We start from the raw sequence: 14,772 nt of genomic DNA, 5'->3' as shown, positions 1-14,772 counted from the left end.
TAAAAAAAATACAGCAACTTTAAAACGTCCCAAACCCTTTAAACTTCTTTAAAAATCGTTTTTATAATTTAAATCTCATTATTTTTAATCCCTAGTATAGATAAACTATTCTAGTGATTAAAAACCATTAAAAACCTTAAAATATTAACTTTCTGAATTTCCAGCAACTATAAAATTTTCTAAACCTTCTGAAAATATTTTAAATGAATATAAAAATCGTATTCCAATCAAAATTCATATTCATACTCTAAATATACGATTTCTAGTGATTTAAAACCCTAAAAATCACATCTTTCATGATTAAAACTAAAAATAATAAATCTGAAATTTTCTTTTATACATATGATCCGAAAAATATATATTTCATAATAAAAATAATAACTCAAATCGAATCATGCAAATAATAATAAAATACAAAAAAATTAGAACTTTAATGGAATCTTAAAGGAGAAGTAAAGAAAACAACCAAAATAAGAGGAGGAAAGAGGGCGCCGGACTGAGACAGCAGCAAGGACCGGCGGAAATCTTTTTCGGCTTCAAGAAAAGGTTTGTGACGTTTCTTGTTCACAAGAAACGTTACTTAGCGAAGAAGAAACGATTTTTGAGAGAAAGAATGAAAGTCACGCTCAAGAGGAAGAGGAGAGAGAAAATGTCGAGTGGGAGAGAGAAGTCGAAATCACGTGCAAGGGAGGAGAGAGAAAATAAAGTGTAGGGCAAAATATTTGGGTTTTAGGATATTTAAATAGGCTAATCCTATTGGGCTTAGGAAAAGGAATTCAATAATTAAAACAATAGGCTAATCCTATTGGGCTTAGGAAAAGGAATTCAATAATTAAAACTTTGATGACTAACAAGATGGGCTTGTTAGGACTTTAGTCATCAAATTATCCTTTCCCTTTTTATTTCTTTTGGGCTTTCGATTCCATTAAGTTTCTTTTCAAAAATATTTTAATAATTAAATCTTATTTAAAACACGCTTAATTAAAATATTACAAACTTTATTAAGCTTAGAAAAATATTTTTAGTTGACTTTTAAAATAGTCAACCCTTTTTAAAAGTCAAATCATTTTCCAAACTCATTTGGATTTAATATAATTACATAAATAACTTAATATATTTATGAAAATCCTTTAAAAATGTGGGGGATTACAGTCTACCCCCTTAAAAGAAGTTTCGTCCCGAAACTTAACACAAAACCTCTACTTTCAAAAGTTTAACTAAACATTTCGAAACTTTGGGGAAAAGGTAGTGCCTCTCGTGCACTTTCCCATTTTTAAAACACTTGTGTTACTTACGAACACTTTTCTTATGCGGAGACTCTACTTCTTTTGCACTAACATGTGCAAATTGCCCAACATAGGCATACATATAAAAAATGTCATAAAAATAGACAAAAAGCGCGAAATTTATCGCATTCTACCCCCCTTAAAGAAAACGAGTTACGCCCTCGTAACTCACCTCAAGGAATAGGTCTGGATACTTTTTCTTCATATCCTCTTCGGCTTCCCACGTTGCCTCTTCTGACTCGTGGTTAGACCAAAGAACTTTGACAATATGAACATCCTTGTTACGCGTACTACGCACTTTCCTGTCGAGAATCTTGACAGGTCTTTCCTCATAAGTGAGGCTACTATCTATCTGCACTCGTTCAGGCTCTAACACATGGCGCTCATCAGGGATATAGCGCTTCAATTGGGATATGTGAAACAACAGTCATGCATCTTTTCAAACTCCATTGGCAATGCCAATCTATAAGCTACTTTCCCAATGCGCTCCAAAATTTCATATGGGCCTACATATTTAGCACTCAGCTTGCCCTTTTTCCCAAATCCATAACGCCTTTGGTGGGTGATACTTTCAGGAATACTTTATCACCTACAGCGAACTCATCTTCGCGCCGCTTTAAGTCTGCGTAACTCTTCTGCCTATCTTGCGCAGCTTGAATTCTAGCCTGAATCAATCTAACGTTCTTGACGGTCTCCTCAATGAATTCTGTCCCCAAAACTACATTCTCACTATAGTCGTTCCAGCAAATGGGACTTCTACACTTCCGCCATATAACGCCTCAAAAGGTGCCATTTTATACTCGCATGGTAACTATTATTGTAAGAGAACTCAATCAAATCTAATTGGTCCTCCCAACTTCCTTGAAAATCTATAGCACAAGCTCGCAACATGTCTTCCATAGTTTGGTTAGTCCGCTCAGTCTGACCATCGGTCGCAGGGTGAAAGGCGGTACTCATCTTTAATGTTGTCCCAAGGTTTGCTTGAACCTTCTTCCAAAACTTGATAGAAATCTAGAGTCACGGTCTGAAATAATGTCCTTTGGGACTCCGTGCAATCTCACTACATGCTTGATATAGGTTGTAGCGAGTTGCTTCTTCTTCCATGTCTCCTTAATAGGTATGAAAAGCGGACTTGGTCAGTCTATCCACTATAACCCAAATGGTATCATTTCCACTCCTCGACTTGGGTAAGGCAGTCACAAAGTCCATAGAAATCGAATCCCACTTCCATCCAGGAACCTCTAGTGGTTGGACTGTCCCCATGGGCCTCTTATGGTCTATCTTCACTTTCTGACAGGTTAGACACTTAGACACATACTCGGCTACCTCTCGTTTCATGTTCGGCCACCAATATACCTTAAGATCCTTATACAACTTGTCACCCCAGGGTGCACAGAATACGGAGTATTATGTCCCTCATCCATAAGACGTCTTTTTAGGTCGTACACTTCTGTGGTACACACCACCGTCCCTTAAACCTTAGACTCCCATCCTCATGAATCTTGAAGTCTATTCCTTACCTTGCTTCATTTTCTCTTTTATCTTATCTAGATGCTCATCCCCAACTTGACCCTCAATGATCTCATCGAAAATTGACACTCCCAAAGAAAGATTACTGAGTCTAGCCTCACTTTCCCCAGGATTTAAAATTTCTAGGTTCAACCTTTGCATATCTCTACACAACTCCTCAGGGACTATCAAGGTACTCAAGGTATGACTCGATTTCCTACTCAAGGCGTCAGCCACCACATTGGCTTTCCCTTCATGATACTGGATGTCTAGATCGTAATCCTTAATCAACTCTAGCCATCTCCTTTGTCTCATATTCAAGTCTTTTTGGGTAAATATGTATTTCAAGCTCTTATGGTCTGTGAATATCTTGCAGGTTGCCCCATAAAGATAATGTCTCCAAATCTTCAATGCAAATACTATGGCAGCTAACTCTAGATCATGGGTAGGGTAATTAGCCTCATAGGTTTCAGTTGACGCGATGCATAAGCTATTACCTTCCCATTCTGTTGCATACACAACCCAAACCATTCTTCGAAGCATCACTATAGACCTCAAATCCCTCATTCCCATCAGGTAGGGTTAAGACAGGTGCAGTGGTTAAACGATCTTTCAAGATCTGGAAGGCTTCCTCACACTTCTCATTCCACTCAAACTTGGCTCCTTTTTCATTAAATTCGTCATAGGTCTCGCTATCTTTGAGAAATCCTCACAAATCTCCTATAATAGCCAGCTAAACCCAAGAAACTTCTAATGTCAGTCACACTCTTTGGAGTTGGCCACTCACTCACAGCTTGAATCTTAGCAGGATCTACAGATACTCCTTCCTTAGACACAAAATGACCCAAGAATGCTACTTTCTCCAAACGAAACTCACACTTAGAGAACTTGGCATATAATTGGTTCTTCCTCAAGGTTTCTAAGATAATCCTCAAATGTTCATCTGTTCGGTTTCATTCCTCGAATAAATCAAAATGTCATCGATGAAAACCACTACGAACTTATCTAAAAACTCATGAAAGATTCTATTCATCAAATCCATAAATATAGCAGGAGCATTGGTTAACCCAAATGGCATTACAGTGAACTCGTAGTGACCATAACGCGTTCTAAAAGCAGTCTTAGGTACATCCTTATCAGCTACCCTCAACTGGTGATATCCTGAACGTAAGTCAATCTTCGAGAACACACTAGCTCCGTTAGTTGATCGAATAGGTCATCTATTCTAGGCAAAGGGTACTTGTTCTTGATGGTAACATTATTCAACTCCCTATAGTCTATACATAATCTCATACTCCCATCCTTTTTCTTCACGAACAAAACAGGAGCTCCCCAAGGCGATGCACTAGGTCTGATATAACCCTTATCCAAAAGTTCTTGCAATTGTGTCTTTAACTCACTCATCTCAGGAGGTGCCATTCTATAAGGTGCCTTAGATATAGGTGCAGTTCCAGGAACTAAGTCTATGGTAAACTCACAGCTCTTGCAGGCGGCATACCTGAAATTTCACTCGGAAATACGTCCATAAACTCATTCACTATTGGAACATCCTCAAGTTTTAACTCAGCTTCTTTACTCACATCTTGCACACTACAGAAAAACAGCTCACACCCCTTTCTCATCAACTTCTGCACTTGAGAGCAGAGATCACCCAAAGTTTTTAGGTTTCCCAAATCGTCTATATGAGGTAAATTTTCCCAAGGGTTTCTCAACACACTACTTTCTGGACTTACAATCGATCTGGCCTTGTAATGACTCAACCAGTTCATCCCAAGAATCACATCTAAATCTCCTAAGTTAAACTCGATCAAATCGGATGGAAAAACACTCCCTCCTATCTTCAAAGGTAAGTTCTTAAATAACTTAGTACACTTAACGACTTCCCCAGTAGGAATACTAACAGACAAGTCAATTGACTCATACTCCACCAATCCCAGACTCTTTAAAACAGAAGGCGAAATAAAAGAATAAGTAGCCCCCGAATCGAATAACGTTTTAACGAAAACTGAGTTGATAGAGAAATTACCAGTTACCACATCCGCAGATCTCTCTGCCTCGTTATGACTCATCACGAACACTTTTCCTGCAGGTTTGTTCTGGGCAGAATTATCATTAGCAGCAGGCCTACTATGGTTCCCTTGGTTATTTTGACCTCCAGGCTTAGGACCCTGGTTCCCTATTTGATTAGACCCTGGTCTAGCCTGATTACCGTTTCCCTGAATTCTCAAACCTTTTCCGTGCTTAGTGTAGCACTCATACTCTCTGTGACCCTTCTTCTGGCAGTAATGACAGGTCACTGGCTCTCCTTTACAGTCTTTCCCAGGATGGTTTTTGTCACAGAACTTACAAATGTGAACCCTCTCAGGTCTACCCTGACTACGATTATCCTGGTTGTTCCTTCCTTGAAAGTTCCCATTCCCATTCCGGTTTTTCTTAAAGTTATTTGGTTTCCTCCAGTACTAACCTCCTTTCTCTTCCAACTATTCCAGCCTTCTTATCTCTTCTCGATTGCAACCCATAAATATGAGAAGCTCTCCCATACACTACATCTAAGGATGTAAAGGTCTCACCCCCTAATCCCAGCTGGATCTCATCAGTCAATCCCTGTTCGAACCTCTGAGCCTTAAGCTCTTCAGTAGCTACAACCTCAGGTGCAAACCTAGACAAGGCTATGAACTTACTATAGTATTCAGAAATGGTCATACTACCCATTCTAAGGTTGATGAACTCTTGGGCTTTCTGCTTCCTCATGAAGGCAGGGTAAACTTTCCTCTAGCACAATCACAAAGGCTTCCCAATTGAATCCCTCAGCAGCACTCAATCTAGCCCCGTTTTCTCTCCACCACAAGTCAGCCTCATCTTTAGGTATAAAACAGCTTGTCCTACTCTCATGTCAGCAGGGCAATTCACTACCTCAAACAACTTTTCAAATTCCCTAATCCAGTTTTCTAGGAAAGTAGGATCAGCTTGTCCCTTAAAGTAAGGTGGTTTATTCTTAGCTAGTCTCTCCAACATGTCCCAGCAGAATCGGGACACTCAACTTTTTCGAATCGAAATCTCTGCCAACAGGCGAATAGCAGAAGCTAAGGCATCATTATGTTTGACGTCTACTTCGGACTGAATCTAACGTACTCTACTTTGGGTTCCATCATAACTTACATGTCCATCTAATAAGGCAACACTTGATTTGATCATTAAAGATCGCATCAACATACAATTCCACTAAGTTCCGACATGAAGTGTTCTCTAATAATCACACAATCATCCATGTGAAATATATTCACATCAACGTGCAAGTAGAAACAAGCAAGCAAGAATATAATCACCTGATGAAAAGAATAATAAAATAAAAAAATAAGAAAAATATTCCCATCACGTGCGCAGAATAAATTCTTACTCACTCATATAAAGAAATAATAACTTCATTCCTCAACCGATAATAAGAATATTTTCTCTCAATCGAAAATAACCAACTTATTCCTCAACAATATCATAATAAGGAAATTTAAACCATTGTAGCTTGACTACTTTCCAACAACTAATCTCAAACCATAAATAAATACTCTATGGAATTACACCATCATTCTCATCCTTGTTCCTTTATATGGAGTAAACAATTCATCTTCAAAGTCTCCATAGTTTTCACTATAGTAGTAACAATAATAACTGGAGTTCCTAGATCTAGTAGATCTTCAAATACTTTTAGGATGATGTCCATTTTCATCCATCTCTAAAACATTCACATTGCTCAAATAAGATCTCCAAATAACATTATAGATGTCCTTTCAGGTTTGCGCTCTAGTATGATCAAACTCTTGAATTACTTTATATATCGCTAACAGGGGTACCTACTTTTAACCCATAATGCATAATGTGCTCTAAGCTAGTGTAACTATAACTTCCAGGCTCATGACATCGAACATTCTCATCATCACTCAATATAATTGGGTTGTAGTATTCCTACTCTAGTATCTTCTCTATCTGACATGGCTAGGGATCTATAACAAATAAACCATAATGGTTTAGCACTCTCTCTAACGTGTTCCCACAAATAACAAGGGTAAGAAAACAAAGGCATGTAAAATATAACACTTTAATAGGCAAGAAGGATATAACAATTAGCAGGAAAGAAAACATTCGTGCATCGTTAGAGCGGAAGAAAAATAATGCACTTATTTGAGGGAAGAAATTATATGATGCTGAACTAATTTTCAATGCAGGCATATAATATTTCTATCCTATATGCCCTTCCTATACTACCCATTCTCACAATGTCATGTGTAAACCCTTAAAGGTATGAAAATAATGCAGCACTTTTTATAATAACATTACTTTTGTGCCTAAATAAATTTTCTAAAAAAAATTTGAACTCAAAGACATTCGAAAATTTTACTGAAATTTTTTTTTTTATTCGGCTCCAAAAAAAAATTTCCGAAAAACGAAAACGACAAAAAAAAAATTCGAACTCCTCGACTTTCGGAAAACGAAATTTTCGAACCCTGTTCCAAAAAAAAAATTCGGTTCTAAGAAAATTTTGATCCTCAAAATATTTGTGTTCATTTTGCGAAATGAAAAGTAGGAGCAATACTAGGGTTTCCTTCAAATAACCAATAAGCTAGGTAACTTAAGAAGCTAAAGTCACTTAATAAGCTAGTTAGTTAGGCGCCTATAAGTCTTAAACTAACCTAAAGCTCTGATACCACTTTATAACACCCCGATAATTCTCTCTTTCTAGAAAATACTTATAATATAAAACTTAGAGAATTACCCAGGCATTATCGCCCGTGTGATAACGTTTCGGCTTACTCAGAATTTTGCAGCGGAAAACTTATAAAACAAAACCAACTTTATTAAACTTATGAAATAAGAGTCAAACAATGTTTGAACTGAAACACACCAACTAAAGCTAAAGTCTGAAAATATAAATTCCTAGAAACAACTTAAATACTATTAATGTCACAAAAGCCTCTCCATTCCAGATTCCCCAAGGTATGCATCTTCGAACCTGTAATGTCAATGCTTTCTTGACTCTGCTCCCCCGAAGGATCACCACAGGATCAATAGGCAAAGCCATGATCACAACACAGACAAGCACGTAATCAGCAAAGCTGAGTACTACATATCAGACAAAAATAATCCAAACATGTACTACAACACAACTTGTAGAATAAAATAATAATAACATAACAACTGCAGATGACTCTTACTGAACTAGACTCTAACTTTTATTTCTTCTTTAAATGGAATAGTTATTGGGACGAGTTGACTATACTGAAATAGGAAATACGGTCATGACTCCGTAAACCAGAATGACCTACGATATCGAGGAACCTTTGAACTAAAGAGGAATGGTGATCAATCCAACCTCGAAGATACATATCACGGCGGACTATGTACCCAACCCTTAGTGTCCAACTCTAGACGTGCACCAGTCTAAAGTCTATAACCTATTCTCGTTTCACTTTACGTTGCATTCATTTTATACTTGTGTTGACACCAACCAAGCACATAATACTCACAACTACTAATCACATAACATCACAAAACTCCTTTTTAATCTTAGAATTAATAAGTGTTCACAACTTAGCATCCAAGACTCTTTTAACTTCTTTTATTCTTTACTAACTTGCCTGTTGAACCTAGCCAACAGTAAACTGTACCTTTATATAGGTATAACTCAAAATTACCAAATAAGATCCTCGGTTCTTATAAGATAAATCGATAAACTCAAAGAATCCATGATTCCAATTTACTTACATTAATTCACTCACGAATTAATACCAAACTAAACTTAGTTGCTTGCATCAAACTTCCATACAAACAAGTCATACTTAAACATATTCTTAGTTTACATGTAGCATACAAGCAAATAACATGTAAAGCCATCTCAGTAAATCATATATATAACTACAAGGTCCTATACATGATACTACAAATTAAAAACATCCCTAGAGCATGTTTCTAACCATTTAGCACGTAGACTATGTACGTACCTCGTATAAACGTACGGTAGGCCACTTTTAAGCACTAAAAGTCCCCTACAGTGAATTCTCCGCCTAAAACAACCAAGAAATCGAGTAAATACTTGTACTAAAAAAAATACAGCAACTTTAAAACGTCCCAAACCCTTCTAAACTTCTTTAAAAATCGTTTTTATAATTTAAACTCTCATTATTTTTAATCCCTAGTATAGATAAACTATTCTAGTGATTAAAAACCATTAAAAACCTTAAAATATTAACTTTCTGAATTTCCAGCAACTATAAAATTTTCTAAACCTTCTGAAAATATTTTAAATGAATATAAAAATCGTATTCCAATCAAAATTCATATTCATACTCTAAATATACGATTTCTAGTGATTTAAAACCCTAAAAATCACATCTTTCATGATTAAAACTAAAAATAATAAATCTGAAATTTTCTTTTATACATATGATCCGAAAAATATAATTTCATAATAAAAATAATAACTCAAATCGAAATCATGCAAATAATAAAAAAATAACAAAAAAAATTAGAACTTTAATGGAATCTTAAAGGAGAAGTAAAGAAAACAACCAAAATAAGAGGAGGAAGAGGGCGCCGGACTGGGACAGCAGCAAGGAACCGGCGGAAATCACTTTTTCGGCTTCAAGAAAAGGTTTGTGACGTTTCTTGTTCACAAGAAACGTTACTTAGCGAAGAAGAAACGATTTTTGAGAGAAAGATGAAAGTCACGCTCAAGAGGAAGAGGAGAGAGAAAATGTCGAGTGGGAGAGGAAGGCTCGAAATCACGTGCAAGTGAGGAGAGAGAAAATAAAGTGTAGGGCAAAAATATTTTGGTTTTAGGATATTTAAATAGGCTAATCCTATTGGGCTTAGGAAAAAGGAATTGAATAATTAAAACAATAGGCTAATCCTATTGGGCTTAGGAAAAGGAATTCAATAATTAAAACCTTGATGACTAACAAGATGGGCTTGTTAGGACTTTAGTCATCAAATTATCCTTTCCCTTTTTATTTCTTTTGGGCTTTCGATTCCATTAAGTTTTCTTTTCAAAATGCTTTTAATAATTAAATCTTATTTAAAACACGCTTAATTAAAATATTACAAACTTTATTAAGCTAGAAAAATATTTTTAGTTGACTTTTAAAATAGTCAACCTTTTTAAAAGTCAAATCGTTTTCCAAACCCATTTGGATTTAAATATAATTACATAAATAACTTAATATATTTATGAAAATCCTTTAAAAATGTGGGGGATTACATAACCAAGCTATAAAATTCCATATAAAAGTATCCAATAGATATTTTAGGTTAGGTTTATTTCTCAACAATATGATAGACATACTATATTGATTATATTTTTTTCTGTAATAAATGACACTCTTAATTTTGCATGATAGTGTTGTCGAAATATAGTCAATTTGATACAAATTACAGACTTATTGTCGCCAATTTGCTCATATGTTCGAGTTGGAATGTAAAATAAACCTCACATTAATTTAATAAAAGTCATGTCAAAAAGTCGGGGCTAAGAATTATTTATGAGAAAGACAATTGATAATATTTGGACTTTTTACATATTCAGGGGGTCTTGCATTTAGTATTAATGACTATATAAAAAACTCCTTATGTACCTTACTATTATAACATATATGATGTTTTAATTTCGATATGTTTAACATTATTATTTCTTAAACTATTTTGGTAATTCAGCGACAAATTACCATTAAAGAAAGAAATTAGAGCAAGAAATGAGAGCGTAAAGGAGAACAACAACATCAGGTAAATAATAACAACAAATTTTTATTTTCAATTCAAATATGTGCCTCATTTATTTTATTCAAATATGGATTTAACAATACATGTGTGTACAGACCTCCCTTTCCAAGGAGTCAACTTCACATGGACAAATAACAGATCAAATGAGGAAGCCATTTATGAAAGAATTGACAAAGCCTTTAGTAACTCTGATTGGAGAAACTCATACCCAAATGCGGAAACTTGGAACCTCCCAATCTTACTTTCAGACCATATCCCCATTATCCTCCATCTCCAAGAAATCAACAGAAGGAAAGGTTCAAGACCATACAGACTAGACGCTTGGAGTCTAAACCATGAGGAAGTGCGAAACATAATTAAGGAGGAATGGACTGAAATCCAGGATGGCTCTTCCTCCTTCATTCTTCAAAGAAAGCTTCAGAAAGCTCTAAGAAGAATAAGAAATTGGTGTGTTACCTTCAAAGCCAGAAATAATATTGATTGGAAGGAAATAAATTCATGTCTATCTGAGTATCAAAAAGGTATTGCAAATACACACCAAGCTGAGTCAGACCAGAATAATCGCAATCAAGTGATCTCCTCCATCGACATGAAAACGCAATATTGGAAACAAAGAGCTAAATCTCGCTGGGACGAATGTGGGGATTCTACTTCGTCATCATTTTATAAGAGCGTTAAGAGTCGCTCAGTGAGGAATACAATAAAAGCGATCAAAGATCATGAAGGCAACTGGATTATGGATCATCCAGAGATAAAAAACATCTTCCTTTCAACCTTCAAAGATCTTTACCAACCAGTGATTTATGTCAGTAATCCAATACTCCCAGAAGACCCCTTCTTGGCTCTGGTTCAAACACTCCCCCAACACCATCTAGATATCCTCAATACCCCTTTTACAAATGACGAAATAAAAAAGGCCTGTTTTTGCTCCAAACCCTTAAAATCCCTAGGTCCAGACGGAGTACCTCCTATTTTCTTCCAAAAAAATTAGGACATAGTGGAAACGGATGTTTACAACAGTGTACACTCCTTCCTTAACTCAGGGTACATCCTTCGTGAGCAAAATAAAACTTTCATCACGCTAATTCCAAAGAAGGACAGACCTCAAGAAACAAAGGACTTCAGACCAATCAGTCTGTGTAACTCCTCTTACAAAATCATCTCAAAGACTTTGGTTAACAGATTGAAAGGAATCATGGGAGACATAGTAGACAAATACCCGAATGCCTTCGTTCCGGGAAGACAAATGTCAGATAACTGCTTTATCTCCCATGAAATCACCAGATGGGTTGGGAAAAAGAAAAAAGGAAATAGTTTTGCTGGTATTCTAAAAGTTGACTTAAGCAAAGCTTACGATCGAATCAAATGGGACTTTGTAGAAGCTCTTCTGAGAAAGATGCACTTTCCAGAGAGGTGGGTTAATTGGATTATGCAATGCATAACAACAGTGTCATACTCAGTATTAGTAAATGGAGAACCCTCCCCTTTCTTTACTCCCAAGGCAGGTCTTCGGTAAGGCGACCTACTCTCCTCATACATCTTCATCCTTTGTATGGAAGTCTTGTCTAGAAATCTCACACAAATGCAGTCTTTAAAAGAGTTAGAGGGTCTTAAGATAGCCAGAAATGCTCCTATAATCTCGCACCTTTTCTTTGCGAATGATGCCCTTTTCTTCTTCAAAGCCAACCCTAAAAATTGCTGGGCCATCAAAAGAGTTCTGGCTACATTCTGTGAAAAATCTGGAGAAACCATAAACTTCGACAAATCCCATGTTATTTTCAGCCCTAATACCCCTAGAAAGTTTTTGAAGATCATGAGAAAACCTCTAGGAGTAAAGAATAAAGAGAAGATAGGGGAGTATCTGGGATGTTCAATGGAAGTGGATGGAAGATCTACGTCTCAGTTCAATAGTATCACCACCAAAATCGTAAACAAGATTCTGACTTGGAAATTCTCCACTCTCTCTCAAACAGGTAAACTAATCCTCATTAACACCATCTTAGCTTCTCTTGCTGCAAATATAATCTCAATTTACCTTCTACCAAAGAAAACCTCAAAAAGTATCTCTTACATTCTTCTAAAATACTGGCGGGCCTCTTCTCTTGATAAAACACCAATTTACTGGAGGAAGAGATCAACTCTTGGAAAATCACAAGAACAACGGAGGGTTGAGCTTCAGAAATATAGAGTATGTAAATAAAGCTCTTCTGTTCAATCAAGCATGGAGAATACACAACAATAAGGATTCCCTCATCAGACAAATCTACGTCGCGAAATACAAAAAAGATTCGGTAGAAATGGCAATGGAAGGAATGAAATCGAAAAGCTGCTCTTACGCCTTTGGTAGCCTTTTTAAAGCTAGCATCTCTTTCAAAGAAGGCCTATTCCAAAGGCTGGGAAATGGGAAAAAAATCAGAATTGATAATGAAAGATGGCACTCGAGTATTAACATCAAGCCAAAGATTACAGCCAATCACCCGCTAAAGGAAAACTTCACAATGATTGCTGACTTGATCAACACAGATAGATCATGGAAGTCTTCAGCAGTTTGGTCCTTGTATCGAGCAAAGGAAGCTAAAGAAATCCTAGCTACTTATATCCCAAGGGAAGAAGAGGAAGATAAGATAGGTTGGAGCCTAACAAAATCAGGCCACTTTTCAGTGAAGACAGGATATTGGTTCTTACAAAGCAAAGCTCAGAGTTCGAGCGAAAAAACAAACTTCTGGAAGCAATTATGGAAAATGGATATTTTTCCGAAATGGAAACTCTTCTTATGGAAGATCCTCAATCATGCTTTGCCAACAGCAGATAATTTAATCAAAAGGAAGATCAGAGAAGTTAATCCTATCTGCTGCTTGTGCAACATGCAAGACGAAGCTATGACCCATCTCTTTAGGGATTGCGAAATCACCCAAAGAATCTGGAGATCCTCTATGGGTATTACAGCGAACCAGGGTACTCATCTTTTGATACCAGAATGGATCAAAAACTTCCTCAGCCTCTTCAGAAAAAGGAAAAAGGAGAACGGAGATATTATGGAAATTGAATTCATTTCTACCCTCTGGGGAATCTGGCTTCACAGAAATGAAGTCATCTTCAAAGACAGCTCCACAAATCCTAAAAGGATCACGGAGATTACCAAAGAAAACATCATGAGAGCGAAGAACAGAAGGTCACAAAGAGATACTCGTTTAGAGGAAAACGTTGAAGCAAACAACAGAGAGCCTGATTGGGAAGTGGGCCAAAACAGATCGATAAACGTTCAATCACTGGTGGTTGATGGAGCTTGGAAGAAGAACGCTAAGTCTAATCAGTGGCAAGAAGCTATAGCCTGGAAAAACTTAAACAATGACCCAAGAGAAGAATTTGCAGGGAAAATTTTTGCTACCTCTCCAGTCCAAACGGAAGCCTACGCAGTTATGAAAGCTCTTTCGGACATGCAGTGGCGCTGCTCAGAACTAATCATCAAAACAGACAATCGAGAGATAATTCAAGCTCTCAAGAACCCAAGAGAAACAAATAAGGACATAAACAACATCATCAAAGACATTAAGAGACTAGCTAATAGTTTCAACTTCGTTTGCTGTAAGAAAGTAAAAAGAGAAGAAGTCAACTTAGCACATAACCTAGCTATTAAAGCTAGGAAAAGCTAATTGAGTTCTCTCGGTTAATTAGTTGTTTTACCCATTGTCAAAAAAAAAAAACACATGTTTTTTGTATTGTTTTAAGTACAACAACAAAGGTTGCTGGTTACGCAATGGCGATTACGAGCATTCACTCCACAATATTGCGTACATGTATCAAATGTACAGTTGCTTTGGGGAACGCAAGAGTCTGATCGATCTACTCCAAAATGTCCGTTAGACCTTGAACTCATAACACAAGTACCTTGAGCCATGAAATAAAATATTAGGCAAATGAATATTGTATCATACAGTAAAAAAAAAATACAAAACTAGTTGTACTCTAATCCTCAATTCGTTCTCGAAAAGTTTTTAACGCCTAACAATAACTTTTGTCTATAGTTGTTAATATTGATATTTATATGATTTCTGTTACATAAAATAAAGTATTGTTTATATATTTAAAATACGGAAGAAGCGATACTTTTCAAATGAAGGTTGTAGGTTGGCATTTAGGTGTTGTTATATTTTAGCTTCAAGTTCTTATAGATAATAAAGTTTATTTTAAGTAAGTGTAGCATCTATGT

At 36.3% G+C, this 14,772-nt stretch overlaps 1 protein-coding gene across 1 annotated transcript; it reads left to right on the top strand.

Moving 5' to 3' along the window:
- The first annotated feature begins 12,859 nt into the window (after window positions 1-12,859).
- LOC104888903 (uncharacterized) lies at window positions 12,860-14,215 on the top strand. Its single transcript, XM_010674016.2, has one exon. The coding sequence runs from the start codon at window positions 12,860-12,862 to the stop codon at window positions 14,213-14,215; it is 1,356 nt and encodes a 451-aa protein (XP_010672318.2).
- Window positions 14,216-14,772: the final 557 nt, after the last annotated feature.

The sequence above is a fragment of the Beta vulgaris genome, chromosome 3 (genome assembly GCF_026745355.1).
Source record: "Beta vulgaris subsp. vulgaris cultivar EL10 chromosome 3, EL10.2, whole genome shotgun sequence".
NCBI lineage: Eukaryota > Viridiplantae > Streptophyta > Magnoliopsida > Caryophyllales > Amaranthaceae > Beta > Beta vulgaris.
The sequence above is the reverse complement of the archived record's forward strand: the minus strand, read 5'-3'. Positions and strand labels throughout refer to the sequence as shown.